General features: G+C 52.5%; 4 protein-coding genes across 4 annotated transcripts; 1 reads left to right on the top strand and 3 right to left on the bottom strand.

The window, feature by feature from the left end:
* Positions 1–5: 5 nt before the first annotated feature.
* On the top strand, positions 6–2,190 carry SMAC4_07603 (uncharacterized protein; the record flags this gene model as incomplete). The annotated part of the gene is made up of 2 exons (XM_003348000.2): positions 6–585; positions 655–2,190. Exons 1-2 carry the CDS (start codon positions 463–465, stop codon positions 2,188–2,190), a joined length of 1,659 nt encoding a protein of 552 aa, XP_003348048.2. The 5' UTR covers positions 6–462.
* Positions 2,191–3,374: 1,184 nt separating this feature from the next.
* Positions 3,375–4,638, bottom strand: SMAC4_07602 (uncharacterized protein; the record flags this gene model as incomplete). Its single annotated transcript, XM_066090658.1, has 2 exons — positions 3,375–4,511; positions 4,607–4,638. 2 exons carry the CDS (start codon positions 4,636–4,638, stop codon positions 3,605–3,607), a joined length of 939 nt encoding a protein of 312 aa, XP_065947862.1. The 3' UTR covers positions 3,375–3,604.
* A 1,591-nt stretch (positions 4,639–6,229) lies between these two features.
* Positions 6,230–8,417, bottom strand: SMAC4_07600 (uncharacterized protein). The gene is made up of 2 exons (XM_003347997.2): positions 7,979–8,417; positions 6,230–7,575 (listed from the first exon to the last, which is right to left on the bottom strand). The coding sequence occupies exons 1-2, from the start codon at positions 8,289–8,291 to the stop codon at positions 6,353–6,355; spliced, it is 1,536 nt and encodes a 511-aa protein (XP_003348045.1). The 5' UTR covers positions 8,292–8,417; the 3' UTR covers positions 6,230–6,352.
* A 1,623-nt stretch (positions 8,418–10,040) lies between these two features.
* On the bottom strand, positions 10,041–14,868 carry SMAC4_07599 (uncharacterized protein). Its single transcript, XM_066090657.1, has 3 exons — positions 14,267–14,868; positions 13,940–14,205; positions 10,041–13,869 (listed from the first exon to the last, which is right to left on the bottom strand). The coding sequence occupies exons 1-3, from the start codon at positions 14,540–14,542 to the stop codon at positions 11,055–11,057; spliced, it is 3,357 nt and encodes a 1,118-aa protein (XP_065947861.1). The 5' UTR covers positions 14,543–14,868; the 3' UTR covers positions 10,041–11,054.
* Positions 14,869–16,932: the final 2,064 nt, after the last annotated feature.

The raw sequence follows: 16,932 nt of genomic DNA, 5'->3' as shown, positions 1-16,932 counted from the left end.
TTAGACACACGCCCAGAGAAGCCGAAGCGTGCTTCCCGTCTGTTCCCTCAGTGCCTCTGAACTCATATCGAAGTCGAAGCCTTTAAGACAGCAACAATGCATCTACCCTTCCGCTCCTCGTTATTCCCCGGCCTTCTTCCCGGCCTTCTTTTGCTTCCATCATGTCTGTCTCAAGACGTCCCCTTTGATGTGGATGGTGGTTTGGATGAGTGAGTCGAACATTGCCGCCGAACATCCCCAGCTAAACGTTTCCAACCCCTTCCCAAACCCTTCCCCAACACCTCCCCAACGCCCGACTTCCTCAACAATTCCATTGTTCCATGCCACAGACCCGTCTGAGGCCCAAATTCTTTCCGAGTGCCGAGACACACAGCACCAGCACTTGCTAACCCGCCCCTTCTGTCTCACTTTCGTTTAAACAGATGCACAATCACAGACACAACCTACAACTCAGGCGGCACCATGTCCGTCGCAGGCTGGACCATCAAAGTGCCCAAAAACACTCAAGTCGGATTTCCCGCAGCTTGGGTCCCTTGGCCAGATTTCTGCCGTGATGTAGCGTTCATGAAAGGGTTTGAAGTCACTGTAAGCCCTGCCAAACTGTCGCTTCTCACTGTTTCGAATGTGCCACTAACGCACCCTACTGCGTAATAGGTCGTCGGCAACAACATCCCAACCCACGGCCCCGTAGCAGGCCAAATCTTCATCTCCCAATTCTCCACCTCCCTCGGGCGCGGCGCCATATCATCCATTTCCTTTGACGGAACAATCCAACTCGCCAACGGGCCCAGGTTGCGCATCAACGACCCCAACGCAATCTACTCAGCAGGTTACACCTCCCACCCCTTCTGGACCGCAGACGATGAAAACCCCAGCATCTCTTCCTTCAGTGGGTTTCCGATGTGCGTTCCCCGTAATGCTTCCGACCCCTTATGCCCGGGTAGCAATCGCCCGACTTTAGGGGGCGGGAGTAAACAGGGTACTTTTACCGCGCCAGATCCAATGGTAATGGCCCCCTTCGTCGTGGGCGATTTCGTCGAATACGCCGGCGTTTTTGCCAACGGGGAAATGCTTGTGTATGAAATGGTAGCTACCAACGCGCAAATCCTCACCCCTAGCACATTTCCCCCGTTTATTCGCATGGAGGACGTCTTAATAGGAGTCTTCTCCAACAACGCCAACGCTGAGGTCGCGCAAACGCGGTTTATAGGGTACACCTCCGCCGCGTCGGGTACTTCTTCCCTAACCATCCACGCCGTGACGGGGTTCGATGTTTGCACGGGCAATATTACTACGAGACCTGTTTCCGGTGGGAGTTTGATCGCTGGTCAGGTTAGGAATAAATTCCGGACGGGGATAACGAGCGTAGCAGGGGATGTATATGCTAGGGAGTATGTGGTGATGAGTACCGCTAGTCCAGTGAGGACCAAAAACGGGATCTTAGCAGGCCAATATATCCAGCCTGTGACGGAGTGGATACAACCTGAGCTGACGACACCGGGACTACCGCCTATTCCTAACGACTTTTCAGCGATGGAACATCTTGTTAAGGGACTCGGCAAGGATGAGGACGGGCACATATGGGGACCGCTTGATCCGTTCCCGCAGAGTGGTGTGACGTTGGGGGTGCCGGTCGTGCAGGACTGTCCCCCGCCCCCAGAACCATCACCGACGACCCCCGTGACGCCGCCGGGTGATGACCCAACCAACCCACAACCACCACCAGTCACCACCACGGTACTGCCTCCCCCTCCCGCAACAACAACAACCTCAGCAACCCCCACCCCCACCAAGGACACCGTCAAAGTCGTTTCCGCACAATGGATCAGCAGCGGATCAGGTACCCTAACAGTAACTTGCACCTCCTCCAACACCAATAACACCTTGGTAGGCATGCTCCTCGACACACCCGTACAGATAGGGCTGGTGATGACTGGATCTACGACAAACCCGGGGACATGGACTTTCAGTAGTGTCAAGATTAAGCAGGTTACGACGGTGACTTGTAGGAGTAAACTGGGGGGAAGTGCGGTGGGGGCTGTGGCTGGGAAGAAGAGAGGACTCGGACTCTCAGATCAGGGTGGGGTTGGGGTTGGGGTTGGTGAGAGGGGTGAAGGTGGGAGGAAGTTTGGGAAGAGGGGGTTAGTGAGAGGGGTGAAGGTGGGAGGAAGTTTGGGAAGAGGGGGTTAGTTGAGGGACGGAGAAGTTTGGTTGATGCAAGAGGGAAGAGGGGGAGGACGGTGAGGTGACGGTTGATGGTTGATGGTTGATGGTCGAAAGGCGGGATGGTTAGAGTTAAGAATATGTGACTTGGAGGCAGGCGGTTGGTGAGGGTTGTTCACTCTAATGGTCCTAGAGGACTGGTGTTAACTTCCAGGTTTTCTTTCCTCTTTTGTCTTTTTGCGTGTATACTATTGTACATATAACTAACCGAATTCAAGCCTACGCGTGGCTTTAGCTGGAAAATGATCGGGTGACATGAGCTTCCTAACTTCCTTATCCATCTTCTCATCTCTCGTCCACATGGCCATTTGAACTCCATGCCTCTAAATTCTCAGTATCGTAGCTTGTTGTGCTCTGTTATGCTCTGTATACTCCATCATGGGTATTTCAAGTTCGTTCAAATTCCGTGGAACTTGGCCTTTGCAAGAGACTCAAACAACCAATTCCACTCATTGAGGCTAGTAGCCACCACGGCACCTCAGTCCTCTATTGCGAGACGCTTGGCATCGCGAGCCCCTGTGCTTTCCTTCGGAAGTGGAAGTCGAGTCGAGCCAACAAAAAAAAAAAAAAAAAAAAAAAAAAAAAAAAAAGGGATGACAACAAAATAGGAGCAGCAGAATACTCAATCATACCATCATGTCCCTTCCAGCCTTAATCTAGCCTCAATCCCAGCTACCAAGTAAGCCAAGCGTACCTATCAGTCCCACCCAGGCCCGTACCCGCTCATGAGATACCCGCCATGATAGTGGTCCCAACGCAGCCGGATATCAGGCATATAGGTCCCAGAAGACGACCAGACGTCCCAACAGTCATTGAATGGCGAGTATTCCCACACCCAACTACCGTCGTATCTGGGTACCCCGGGAGGCGGCAGTCTGTGGGTCGCCATATGGAGCGCCCATTCGTGAGAAATCATCCAATCACCCGCGTGGGGGATGGGGTCGATGGGCGGGCCATATTGGTAGATCTCCATGTCCGCCCCGTTCTGGTTCTCGTTCTCGTGGTGGCCAAAGATTGTTGTTGGATCCAGTTGGAGAAAGTCGGGCCAGGGATTTTCTTCGTAATCCTCCTGAGGCTCTTGAGGTTCTTGAGGCTCCTGAGGTTCTTGAGGCTCCTGGGGGTTGAGAGGACCATGGTTGTTGTTGTTGTTGTTGTTGTTGTTGTTGTTGTTGTTGTCGAGATACCATGCTAGCTCTAGGGCGTCGAGGTCGTCGTTGATGCCGTTGTCACTTTCGCTGGAGCTGGAGCTGGAGCTGGAGCTGGAGCTGCTGCTCTCGTTCTCGCTCTCAACCTCTTGGCCCTCAAAGTCAGTGTCGCTGCTGATCTCGCTTGCGTTGCTCTCTTCATCAGACGCCTCATCCAAAAACTGCGGCGCAGGTCCCTAACCCAACGCCGAACCTGTTCTCGTCGCATGCATCGCACCTGTCACTGCCACTTTCTCCCTCTCCCTCTCCGCCTTCTCCTTCTCAGCCCTAACCTTCCCACTCCAATCCGTCCAACCCGCACTAAAATCTTTCTTGTTGGCACAAGTAGAGCAAGCAGCCGTCAACTTCAGCTTCTCCGTCGCCAAATGGGTGTAATATCCCTTCTCAGCCCTGGTCGGCTTGCTCTTGCAGAACGAGCAGTGCGCATCAGGCAGGTTGGCGACGAAATCGCCCGTGTGGCGCATGATGCGGAAGACGTCCAGCGCGAAAGTGGGGACTTCATCGAGGAAGGCGTTGAAGTGCTCATTTTGCAGGAAATAAAACCTGGCGGCGTGGACGAACGACAAGAAAGCGGCGCGTAGACGGGGGGCGGTGTGCGACGTGTCGGAGAGGGGGATGTCGGCGTAGACGAGGCGGATGGCTTCGAAGAGCTCGGGGAGCCAGTCGGGTGAGATACCGCTTTCAGAGGTAGGAGTGCCGGAGTCGTAGTTTAGTTGTAAGGGAGCGATCTTGCTGTCGAATTCAACGGTTAAAGTGTCCAGGGCAATTTTGGTCAGGGAGGAGAGAGCGAAGTAATCGCCGACTGTGTACACCTCAAAGCAGGAGACGAAGTTGGTCTTGGCGGTGGTGGGCGACAGGGCGGGGATGTCGCAGATGCCGGTGTAGATGTACCGGATGAGACTGTCGATGGCTTCGGGCTCAAAGTTCTCGATGTTGACGATGCCGGACTTGGCCTCTTCGAAGTTGCCGGTGAGGGCCTTTTCGAACCAGATGCTGCGTGAACAGAGGATGTTCTTGTGAAGGTTCCATGTTCTGTCGCCGCATCTAACGGTGACGTCGGAGAATAGGCCGCTCTCGAGAAGTCTGGGGTTGTTAATGGGTGCACTGGAAGTCGCAAGATATGTGTACGGCCACATGGGCCCGCGGGGCGAGGGCGACGTGACCAAGGATGGACTTACTTTTCGTCGGAGGACAAAAACCGCTTGTCCATGGTATCCAATTGCGCCTGACTAATTTGGAGTCGAGAATGCTTTGAAAGATCGAATGAGGGAAATAATTCGACGACTCGATGTTGTTGTGGGGAGAAAGGATGGAGTGGGCGAGAAGGGTTGATGAAGGAGGAGGAGTGAGATGACCAAATGGAGGAGTGAAGGCGCGCGCGGACGCGAAAAGATACCGTAACAAAGGTGGGGCAGTCATTCACTCGAGGGTGTATTTTACAGTGGGTTACGTATTACAGAAACTCAGTGTTCGAAAACACCCGCAAGAATGAATTACAGCCTCTGAACAACGTATGTCGATGTAACCACTGGCCAGAACCAAGATTATTCCTTCTTGTATTGCCTTATAGTATGTATTTAGTATATAAGCATCGAATCCTTATAGAATAAGGGTGTGTCTCCATTACCAAGATGACCCCGCTGACCCCTTACCACCCCTCCACCTCTTAACAACCCTCCTAACCTTCCTCTTCACATCCCTCATGAACTCCCTCTTCCACTCCCTCCCCATCCCCACACTCCTAACCTTAAACACACAACCTCTCACAATCTTCTCCACCTCTTCCATTTCCCAATCATTTCCCATCCTCAACACCTTCTTCATCCTCTCCTTCCCCTCCTTCTCTCCATCAGCGGGACATACCTCCCCCGCCAAATCGCCCATAAATTTCTTTCTCAGTTTATCCCCCTTCCCCAACCCAGTCCCGTAAATAACATCCACCATCCCCTCAAACATTTCCAGGGGTAGTTTATGTAACACAAGAAGAGGCGCCAGCCGGTCGTAGTGAACCAGCACCTCTTCTCGCAAAGCGGGAATGTCGTATTTATCTGCCATCACGTATACTTTCATTAGATGCAGCAGCAACCCCGCTATCGCCTGTTCTTCTTCGGCTGTGAAACTCAGGGTTATCAAGTCTTTGTATGCTAATTGTGTTTCGAGGTCGTCGTCGCCGTCTAATTGGTAGAGGGTATGGCCGTAGCACCACCGGATTACGGAGAGTAAAGCGTCGGGGTCGTCGCCGTGGAGGTGGATTGTAGGTTTTTGGTTGAGATGGTCGGGGTCGGACGATGACTCGCGAAAGGGAAGAGTAAAAGCTGAAGCGAAGAAGGGGGAATGAAGGGAGAGGATTAGCCGGTGGACAGGGAGTTCATGGCGGAAGCCGGTGATGGTGAGATAAGAGAGGGTGGCGTCGGAGAAGAGGGTGGTGTTGAAGTAGGTTGTGAAGTCTGGGTTGGACATTCTAGTGATCATTTTTGGTGTTTGGGTCTGGTATTGGGGATGTGGTGATGCTGTTCATGTTGTTGCTTGTTGCTGGGATGGCAGGATTCGGAATCGAGACGGACCGGGGGGTGTTTTTGTTTTAAAGGCCGGGAGAGCACAATGCCTGGTGGTGAGCAATGCCCTTTGTTGCACGTTGGCGGACAATGGTCATTGATGACCTTCTTTGTTCGTGACCCATCTCGAAGTTGGCAACAAGGACATGTTGCTGGGTCGGCTTTTGGTTCTCCATCTCGAACCAGACCAAAGGACCGCTCGGAGCGAGGAAGGGGCCGCCACGATCGAAGAACGTCAGTTTACAAGAACATTTGTGATAGACATTAACGTAACATAACTCGGGTATCTAGGTTTTCCATATCATCCAACTTTTCTACCCCCCCCTTTCTCACACCATTTTTCCACTCATCCCTCTCACTCCAGGCGACTCATACCCTGACCTTCCAAACCCCCTTCCCATCCCCCTCCCTCATCGTCTTCCTAGCCTTCACCATCCTCGTCGCCACCAGCAGCCCCATCCCACAAACAAGCGTCGACCCCGCAAACGCCTGCGCGCCATAATATTTTCCATCCATCGCACTGATGATCGCCCCAGCAATCGGCGGTCCCGCCAGCGTCGCAAAGCTATTACACGTAAACACCATACCCATCCTGACACCCGCCTTTCTCAAGTCCGTCGTCAAGCTCGTCAGTCCAGCGGGGAACAAACTCTGAATGCCACCAGCCGCCGCACCGTAGAATACCGCCCACACGTAAAGTCCCGCTTCGGTCTTGACTGCCGTCCAGCAGAGGACGCAAATCCCCCCTGCGCCAGCGAACGGGATGAATACATTTATCGGACCCGCGCGGTCGGCAATGTAATTCGGTATGAGTCTACCAAAAACTCCCACCCCGTTGAGAACTAGCAGGATGTTCAGGCTGGATGTGTAAGGGAGGTGGATGATATCGCGCGAAAAAGAGGCGAGGTAATAGAAAGCGAAGTAGAGCCCCAAAAAGCACAAAAAACTGCCGGCGACAAAAAAGCTGTATTCGCCTTCCTTGAAAGCGCTCCACTCAACTAAGGGGCCGCGCATCCCCCTGGGCTTGGTGCGGGGCTTGATCACCCAGAATGAACAGAGCAGGGAACCGATGCAGATAAACCCCATTGCTCTGACTGTCCAGGGGAATCCCACGCGAGGTAAAAGGCTGCGCATCATGCTGGGAAAAACCAGCCCCCCGGTGGCGGACCCGCAGGCTGCCATGCCGATTGCTAGACTCCGTTTTTTGCTGAAGTAGGTCGAGAGGGTAGCCATGCATGGACAAAACAGGCAGCCGTTACCTAGGCCCATGGCTAGGCCTTGCGCTAGAAACAGCTTCCACACGACTCCGCTCTCGTCACCGGAAGCGACGCCGTCCATTGCGTTGGCTGTGCTGAAGATTCCGAGTGCGAGGAAGGCGGTTCCCAAAAGGAAGACGTGCCGGAAGTAACCGCCGTCTGTTAGGCGGCCGGTGAAGGTGCCAATGAAGAACAACAAAAAGACTTGGAGAGAGCCGATCCAGGAGATTGTCGAGGGGGCGATGGACGGGAGAGAGGAGGTGTAGTAAGTTTGGAAAACGCCAAAGGAGTTGATGAAGCCCCATGTTGTCATGATTACTAGGTGGGCTGCTGCGACTGTGGTGGAAAGGGGTGTCAGCACTGATGTTAGGAGGGTGCAGATGGGTTGTGGTTATAGGGTGTGGGATGTGAGCGGGGCGATGGGCCTGGGGGACCGGAGATGGGAAATGGGTGATGGGAAGGATGAGGTCATGGGTAGGGACGGGTGTGAAAATTGAAGAGCAAGGGGAAGGGGATGGATCTGATATGGGTAAGGGGAGAAGGAAGAGGGAGAAGTGAATGGGGATGGGATGTGTTCGAATGTGTTTGAGACAGGTACAGGACCAAGGTGGGTAAGGGGAGGAGTGAGGACTGGAGTAAATGAGACGAGGAATGGATGAATTGAGGCCCGAGACAGGTACCGTACGAACGGGATAATGTCGAGGGTAAGGCAACAAAAACGAAAGACAACAAAACATACCAGTACACCAAGCCCTAGCCCCTCCATCAGGCGGCGGCCCCGGATCAAAGTTCGATTCCGGCCTCGATATTACCCTCGACAGAGTCTTGACCAGTGAGAGACGACCACCTCCGTTACTGTTGGTGTTGGCTGCGCGCTTCTCATCGTCATGGCTATCATCCTCATGATGCTGGTCGATCCCGTCGATATCACTGTCTTCACTTTCTGATCGTCCTGATACTCGGATTGCCTCGATGTCTGTTGTGCTCCCGCTCCCGCTTTGAAGGCCGCCTAGTTCTTTGTCGGATGAGTCTTTGATGTCTGTTGGTGCCATGGTGGTGTGATGAATGATGGTAGTGGTTGATGGGTGATAGATCCGTTCGAGTCCCGGATGAATGAGCGGTCGTTACTCCTGGCTCCGGGTTGTGAACTGAGTTTGTTCCTCTTGGGTAGGATCCTTTGAATGACTGGACTGGATGTGTTTTGTCTTAATAGATGTAACATGCGAAGAAACCAAGAAAAGCGATGGCTGATGTTAAGGTAGTGAGTCACTGATGATTGACTCCTTGATCCTAGATGGAGTCTAATACGAGTAAGTCGTCGAGATAGCGGTGCGGTGAGCGGGCCCCGGGTTCTTTCTGTTCGGTTCGGGTCTGATTCGGGTGACGATGGCCCGGACCGACTGAGTTTTCACATGTAATGACGATCTTAGGGAAGATGATAAACACTGGAACTGGTTTACTTGACTCGCTTGGGTATCATGAACATAAAACGGAAGCAAGCAAAACCCAACATGAAAAGCAGCGACAAAAAACAGACCAGAGAAGGCTTTTGGGAGCGAAAACAGGCGTCGGTTGACGTTTTCCAGTCCCCAGACCGCATCTTCAAAACCACCCAGAACTACACTCGTGGCCGGCCCGTTCCCACCCCAGAATTTTCGGCAGCAGTGGTCAGTGACAGAACACTCTTCCTCGGATTCGATGCGTCAGTCCAGAAGGGAAAAAGGCGTCTTGGTCCCGCTGGTCTAACCTCAAGACTGCTAGCCCTCGCTAGCTTGAAGAAACGTGAAAGATGATAGGTCAATTAAAGAGGGGGAAATGAGAATTACTAAACGTTAAAAGGAAGCTATTCCTTGTTTGTATTTGGTGTGTGTTGAGGTTGCGGTTGTGTTATGTAAGGTAAGGTGTGGTTGGGACTTGGGAGAAGGGTTGCTTGCTGAGCGGATGCCGAAGTCGGTTGTTGACTTTGATAATCTTGGGGTGTCCCATGATGATTTTCATCTGGTTTTCTTGACTATTGAGTGGTCTGTTGACAGTAGTGTTGGTTGACCAAATAAACCCAATATCAAAACCATAAACGAGATGTCGTGAGCCGTATTAGTATGACCTCATCAATCAATATTTGAATACCGTCTGCTGTTGTCGAACCTCGGCCAGCTTCCTGCCGTCCTCAAAGCGCGGGGTACAGCATTTGTTTGCTCATTCTCAGTTCTTTCTCAAAAGGTTCGAAATTTCAAAAAAGTGTAAAAGCATGGAAGCCAAGACAAGGCAACACCACCCCGTTCGTTATTCCCGGCCGTGGCTGCTTGCCGTGGCGGATGTGTCTGTTTTCTGTCATGTGGACAAAGGCACGGCACGGGAGAAGTTCTCCGGATTCGGCCACCAGGCTACCTATTGTATCCACCCATGTCAACGGAAGGGCGCGGGAGGTCCAAGCGCCTACAGGCCGTCGAGGGCCGATCGCTACCGGAGATGTCCGGAAATCCATCGTTGGTGCCGGCGAGGGTGGAGCTGTTGAGCTCCGTGTAAGCCATGTCGCAATTCCACTTTGCTGCCGATCGTGCGGATTCTGTTACGCGATGCTTTACCGGGGATTGACGGCGACTGCCGAGACGGAGCCGAGTGTTGGGTCGGGCGAGGTTGGCATCATTGCATGTGTGTATATGGTGGACGATTGGAAATACTTGAACAATGACAGGGCAACCAAAAATTTGTATTACAAGAAAGGAGGACTTGGTTGATTGCCAAGGGAAGTTGAAGGAAGATTGAGAAATGCTTCGCAGGAATTTGCCGCCTGGAATAAATTTCTACAGCATTTGCAACCGCGGTGGGTGACAGTTGCCATTGCCTGCCGGATCCTGTCGTTGGGATGGTGACGAGAAGAACGAAACACTTCCTGCTCGGCAGGGACCAGAGGGCTGGTCGCACTAACAACACGTTGCCGAATTTGCACAGGAACAGACGACGATCCTGTTAGTGGAAGCGGCTCAGCTCATGGTGGAATATGCACTAACAGAAGTGCTCGCATTTAGTATGTCAGATAGCCCAAGTAGGTGTTAGTGCAAATATGTTCACATTCCTCCCGTCAATCCAACATCCAAGGCACTTGTCCCAGCTCTTCATCATCGAATCCCGACAAGCACAGCAACAACCGCACTCGCATCTTCAAGAAGCAATCGACCAACAAGTTTTCTACACCTCTTCCATATATTTCTGACCTCAACTAGGCCGCTACTGCTACCGGTCCTAGTACTAATACTACGGTAATGACTGACAATCTTTCTTACACTCATCATCTTCGTCATTCTCATCACCTCATCATTCCCAACACCATCAACACCAACCTCGTCATCCCCATCATCAACATCAACCTCATCAACCTCATCATCACAACCATCAACACCACGCCCAAAAGATCCCTCTTTGACTTGACCAGCATCCTCCGCGCAAAGCAGCTCTTGCTTTCGTTGCGCAGAAGAAAAAGAGGGATAAGAAATGAGAATAGAAAAGGAAAGGTTTGCCGCAACACAGACCTTTGTTGCCTTTGCCAGCATCTTCACAGATGCGGCTTGGGCATTGTTCTCGTCAAGCTTGATTGCATCGTCTTCACCACGGTTGCGATCGAGCTTGACGAGAGACTCACCAACGCCACCAGTAGTATGTTGACGAGGACAATGACGTTCTTGACGACAATTACTGGTATCATGGACATGGTCTCCATCAAGATCGCCAACCGCAAAAGTTGTGATCAAGACGTTGGCCATACCATCAACCTCCTCCTCAACGACTTCCGCCCGGGGCTTCCCGCCCCTTCTTAGTCAATCCCGTCCCTGGTCACCCTGGCGCTGAGCCATGGCTCCTTGTCCTTCCATCTCTCCGCGAATCGACTCCTCGCTCGAAGATCCGCTGCCAAAGTATTCACCAAAGATCTTCTCTTCAACATCCATATCCTTCCACAGCTTTCCCTGACCACCGCGTTTAACCGCGTGACCTCTGGCTCTGCGTCTCAAAAAGACGCGCTTCCCCCACTTCCAAGCCTCCACGCCTCCAAAGAACAGGCCCGCGCAGATAAACACAATCCCCCACTCCCAGCTGATACCCGTGTGCTTGAACACCGCGTGGTTGATCACGGGAATGTACAGTGTAGGGAAAAGCGTGACGAATCCGCCTACAATCGCCCAAAACAAGAATTTGTTGCGCCAGACGTCAACCATCCACTGCGTGAAATATTTCTTGGAGCCAGGCTGCATCCTAAAGAACGAGCGACGCATATCGACCAGTTCCCAGGCTAGGAACAAAGCGAACCAAGTGAGACACGCAAAAGTGGTGGCGCGCGCGCGGAACACCGTCTCGCACGAATCGCTGTAGTGCTCGTTGCAGTTCGACCCAAGGTCACCGTTACCCCATGCGTAGACGCGCAGCACGAAAGATGCGAGACAAAGCGCCGTGATCCATAGTCCGTAGAAAATCATGTCGATGATGAATTCCAGTGTGAAAATACCCGTCTTTAAACTCTGGGGAGGCCGTTGCATTATGTCGGGGACGGCCCGTTCAAAGCCGAGGCCCATGTCCGGTAGACCCGAAGTGATCATGATGATCCAGACGATTTCCACTGGTGCTAGCGGGAAAACCGAAAGGCCAGAGGCGTCTTTGAATGCCAGACCAATCAACAGCGTGCCAGCCTGCGCGATATTCTCCGCTAGAACGTGCAACACAAACTTCTGGATATTGTCGAAAATCCTCCTGCCCTCTTCTATCGCAGCGACGATGCTAGCAAAGTTATCATCCGTCAAAACGATATCGCTCGCATCCTTCGCTACGTCGCTCCCGGAAAGTCCCATGGCGATACCAACGTCTGCGCGCCGCAAAGAAGGAGAATCGTTGACGCCGTCACCCGTCATCGCGCAGAACTTGCCTCGGCGATGCAACGCCTCGATCATACGCACTTTGGTGGAGGGCGCGCAGCGCGCGATTACCAGTGGTAAGACAGGTAAAGCGTCGACTTCGGAATCGGAAAGGGCATCGAATTGTGAGGCGGTCATGACCATCGCCTGAGCAACGGATGCGCTGACGCGGGACATGCTGGAGAGGGGAGGCAGGATGCCGACTTCAATGGCGATTGCCTTTGCGGTCTCAGGGTGGTCGCCTGTTAACATGTGCACGGAAATGCCCGCTTCGTGGCATTGATGCACTGCGGAAGCCGAGGATGGACGGGGAGGGTCGTAGAGCCCGATTAATCCACGGAAGGTGAGTTGGGATTCAATGAGCGAGCGGGGTGTTTCTTCACCCCATGTCTCGCCGTCTTCGGGTTTGGATGGGAGTTTGCGAGAGGCGAGAGCCAACACGCGCAACCCGAGAGAAGCAAACGATTCCATGTTCTTGAGGATTTCGGAACGGAAAGAGTCCGTGACGGGCTTTGGTTGACCATCGGGAGAGTCGGAATCGTAGTAATCGACGCAAGCGCCGATGACGCGCTCGACGGCTCCTTTCGTAAAAGCCCAGTGCTCGTTTGTTGAGTTATTCTTCATGACGACGGACATGCGCTTGACGTCGGAGTCGAAGGGGAACTCGGCGACTTCGAGCCATGAGGGCGAGGAGCCGGAGACCAGACGCAGGCGGTTGAAGTCGAAGCGCGAAGCGAAGACTTGGATGGCGATTTCTGTCGGGTCGCCGCGCGCGTGCCATTCTTGTGTGCCGGGGGTCTCTTGGGAGTCTTTGGCGAAGACGGTGGCGAGGTTGGCGAGAGAACAGACCGATAAGAAATCTTGGAGGCGAGTCTGGCTGGTGGAAAGGAGGTCGGTGGGAGGAGCGACGGAGCCGGTCGAGGACTTCTCGGGGTTGGTCGACTTGAAGTCAATCTGCGACGGCATCTGGTTCGCAAAGCGGATCTCGCCCTTGGTGGGGTTAACCGGCTCGTCACCGAGTTCGACGGTGTAAGTGCCCATGCCCGGGATCCAGGCACCGCGAGCAACCATCTTGCCTTGAGTGAGGGTGCCGGTCTTGTCAGAGCAGATATCCGTCACGGCGCCCAGGGCTTCGAGCGACTTGAGGTTGCGCACAATGACGTTTCTCTCAACCATCCGCTTGGTACCGGCTGCCATGGTGATCGTCAATACTACCACCAGCGACGCGGGAATCATACTAAGGCCCGTAGCGACAGCGTAGATGATGACTTCCTGACGGGTATTGAACTTGTTGGCTCCAAGAACGATGATGGCGCAGATGACAGCGATGCCGAAAAGCAACATGGCTAGCTTAGATAGCTTGCGCTGCAGAGGGGTGCCAACGTTGACGCCCAGGAAGCGACCGATGGCGTCTCCGAGGGTCAGGGTGTAAGCCTCCAGGTAACGATGGGGACCGGCGTGGCCATTGGCCTTGCGCTTGACGGGACGGACTTTGCTGTCTTTCTTGTTGAGAGCAGAAGCGATGGCGCCGATTTCGGTGAACGTGCCAGTGGCGAAGACGATACCCTTTGCGCGACCCTTGGTGACGGTAGAGGAAGAGTAAGCAACGTTGAGTCTATCGCCAGGGCCGGTGCTGTCGTCGAAAGTCTGATCGACCGTCTTGCGCACGGGGAGGGATTCGCCTGTCAACAAAGCTTCGTCGGTTTCAAAGTTTTTGGCCTCGATCAACCTATTGTTACCCAAAGAAAATGATCAGTCATTGGTAGGTTAAACAAGGGGGAGAATGGTCAACAGGTTACCTGATATCTGCGGGAAGAGTATCGCCCATTTTGACTTCGACAAGATCACCGGGAACGATTTCTCCAGAAGGGACGACCATGGCCTCGCCGCCGCGGACGACGGTGGCAGTAGGGGAGGAAAGAGAACGGAGAGAGTCCATGGTCTTTTCGGCAGAGTATTCTTGGAAGAAACCGACGATGACGTTGAGAGCGATGACGAAGGCGACGACACCGCCTTCGATCCAGGATTTGATGCCGAAGGAGACGGCCATGGCGAGGATAAGGACCTTCTCACGCTTAGTGGAGGTTCTTGAGAAAGGAGGATGGAAGAAGGGGAAGAGGACATACCAAAGTCATGGCATTGGCAATCTGCGCGAGGATGATCTTGATGGGCTGAACACCTTCAGCCTCGCCCAGTTCGTTTTTTCCATATTGCTCGAGACGGCGTTTGGCTTCGTCGAGGGTGAGACCAGAGAGGGGGTCGGCTCCGATTTCCTGGGCGAGATCTTGGTGGGTTAAGGCGTGGGCAGGTCGAGTAAGGGGTCTGTTGCTTTGGCCAGAGACATGGTTGTCGCCACCATTGTCTCCTTTGGCGACAGCCTTATCAGGCTCGCGATTGGACATGTTTGCTGTGAGAGTTAATCACGCAACAATACGTCAATTGGGGGGAAAGGAAATAAAAAGGAGTTTTGTCTTGTTCTATGCGTGTCTGTTTGTTTTAGTCTGCTAGTGAGTGAAAACACCAATAGCAGCCAACATCAACAACATAAACAGCTGTAGATAGAATGTAAGTAAGTAAAGAAGGAAAAAGATCAAGGACAAAGTAAAAAGGAGTCCAGCTAACTGATATACAGACGGGTGATGGCCTCTGGACCTCTGGACCTCTTGTCTGAACACATGTTCCCACCGACTCGTCGCATTGATCCTCTTGGATTGGAAATACCAAGACCGCGCCAAGGGCAAGCCAACTGGGTTTATCATGGTCTATCACCGACTTGATCACCTCGACCTGCCGCCACCGCGGGGCAAAGGAGAGTCTTGGCCAAGTATTGGACGCTTCTTGGCTGCGCCTTGGTATCTCTTGGCGGCCCTATCAATCGTCATTCTGTGTCAGTGGAAGTTCTCTGGGAAAGTCGGCGACGGAGACGGTGTCGGTTATCGGGCGGTCGGTTGTCTGTCTTAGAATCTCGGAATGTTGTAGGGCAGGTGCCAGTAAAATCGCTTGTGCAGGCTGTCCGGTTACGGTACGCTTAACTGTCCACATGTCACCAGATAAACAAAGCCCAAACACCTTGAATAAAACAGCGGTAGACAAGAAAAAGCCAACTATCAGAGACTCTGGCTCATGGAAGTAATGCTAGCAGTTTTTTTTAGAATTTCCAAATTAGCTAAAAGGGTTGTTTGTCGGTCAGAAGCGTTGTAGACATACAAGCGTGCTGTTAGTGTTACCTGCACAAGTGATTTTCACTATCACCTATAGGGGAAGCACACTCAGCAATGCGGACATGTTCGAACGTCGAATTCGAGATACGTTGATATAATCGCTATCCGTTTAATTGGAGCCGAAAGGATTCTGTCGCAGACCGCTGGCTCCCGAAAGTGAACGCCCGCCCCCGAGTATACCTACCTATACGACTGACCAGTTGGTGATCATGATGAAATTGCCGGCGTACGCCTTCCCCTTTCTGTCGTCATTGTTGGTGATTTCTTGTTTTCCCATTTCTTGGTGTTTGTTGACAATGCGTCATGCTGTCATGAAAGTTAAATGAAAGATGTTTGTGTAACAAACAATATTATTATTTTCAAAGACTTCCAGAACCGAAAAAAGAGAGGGGGGAAAGGTGGTTGTACAACAGCATCTCTAACCATCTCGACGTCGAAATTCGCAAAGTTGTCGTCATGTTTCGCAGAAAAACAAAAATGACAGCGAATCGATTCGAAAAGAGGCTCAGAGGCTCGTGCACCCAAAAGTGGTCAGGAACTTCCCGGCGGCTCCCTGCCGAAACGGTGGAGTGCTAGGGTCCATGGCGGTGTGATGGCGTAGCAGAGGTGGGGTTCCGTTCAGGGTAAATTTGCGTTAAACGCTTATGCTAGAAGTTGGGGGGTGGTTGGGAGGAATGAAACACCGAAGACTATTGATTCATCGTATATTTACATCTTGAAGCTGTTGAATTCTTGAACAACTACTCTCCCTTAATTCTTTTTGTGTGGTTTGACAGTTTGGAAACAGCGCCACTGACAATTCCGCTCTGACGCTCTCACTCAGCTATCTCAAAAGGACCCCTTCTGGCATAAGCCTTTAACACCACCGAGCTTTGACCCAGTCGTCCACTCTCAGCCAATCATGGCAGCTTATCGTCGCACATGGTGGGGCCACTTTTGTCCTGCACTAACAATTTTCTCGTTCTCATGCGAACTGTCAACATCACCACCTTGGCGTCACCCACGTGTGCGCACTCGACAACAAGGTTGGAGAACTTGAGCTTTCAACACACACTCCGAGACTGCATGAAAGCTTATTTTGTTACTCTTGGCTTCTCAAACCCTTTCTTCCCAGCGTCACGTTCCTCCTGAATATCACTCTGAATATTACTCCTTCGAGATCATCTTGTCGCCTTGGCGTCTGGGCACCATGGCGCCAACTGGATGTTGACATGATAGATACAGTCAAGATCCTAGCAACTGCAAACCAATACAAATTTACCTAGTTAACGCAAGCCTCTCCGCTGCCCGGATTCCCAGCTTTGTATGTAAGTCAGCCCCCAGTAAGTGCAAATTGCCTAGTTAGTGCAAAGATTTTGAGCCGTCCCCATAGTGCACCAATTGTTTGCAGTTGCTAGGATCTTGACTGTATACGGACTCGGCACGATGAAGGACAGGTCGATTGATCCAGAACGGCCGTCGATTTGACATCCGATACCGACCAACTGCGGACGGAATGCTGAGTGTCGTTCCAGGTCAACTGCCGTCGCGTCCCAGGCTGTCGTAATGCTCATTTTCCTTTTTCGCTGCTT

The sequence above is a fragment of the Sordaria macrospora genome, chromosome 7 (assembly GCF_033870435.1).
Source record: "Sordaria macrospora chromosome 7, complete sequence".
Lineage (NCBI taxonomy): Eukaryota > Fungi > Ascomycota > Sordariomycetes > Sordariales > Sordariaceae > Sordaria > Sordaria macrospora.
The sequence above is the reverse complement of the archived record's forward strand: the minus strand, read 5'-3'. Positions and strand labels throughout refer to the sequence as shown.

What these genes read in the sequence shown, in the direction of transcription:
- SMAC4_07600 (XM_003347997.2), bottom strand. Translation starts at nt 8,291, where the DNA reads ATGGCACCAACAGACATCAAAGACTCATCCGACAAAGAACTAGGCGGC. An exon ending in GGCTAGGGCTTGGTGTACTG is followed by an intron (nt 7,576 to 7,978) that starts GTATGTTTTGTT and finishes TTTCCACCACAG; the next exon opens with TCGCAGCAGCCCACCTAGTA.
- SMAC4_07599 (XM_066090657.1), bottom strand. Translation starts at nt 14,542, where the DNA reads ATGTCCAATCGCGAGCCTGATAAGGCTGTCGCCAAAGGAGACAATGGT. An exon ending in TTGCCAATGCCATGACTTTG is followed by an intron (nt 14,206 to 14,266) that starts GTATGTCCTCTT and finishes AAGCGTGAGAAG; the next exon opens with GTCCTTATCCTCGCCATGGC. An exon ending in ACTCTTCCCGCAGATATCAG is followed by an intron (nt 13,870 to 13,939) that starts GTAACCTGTTGA and finishes GGGTAACAATAG; the next exon opens with GTTGATCGAGGCCAAAAACT.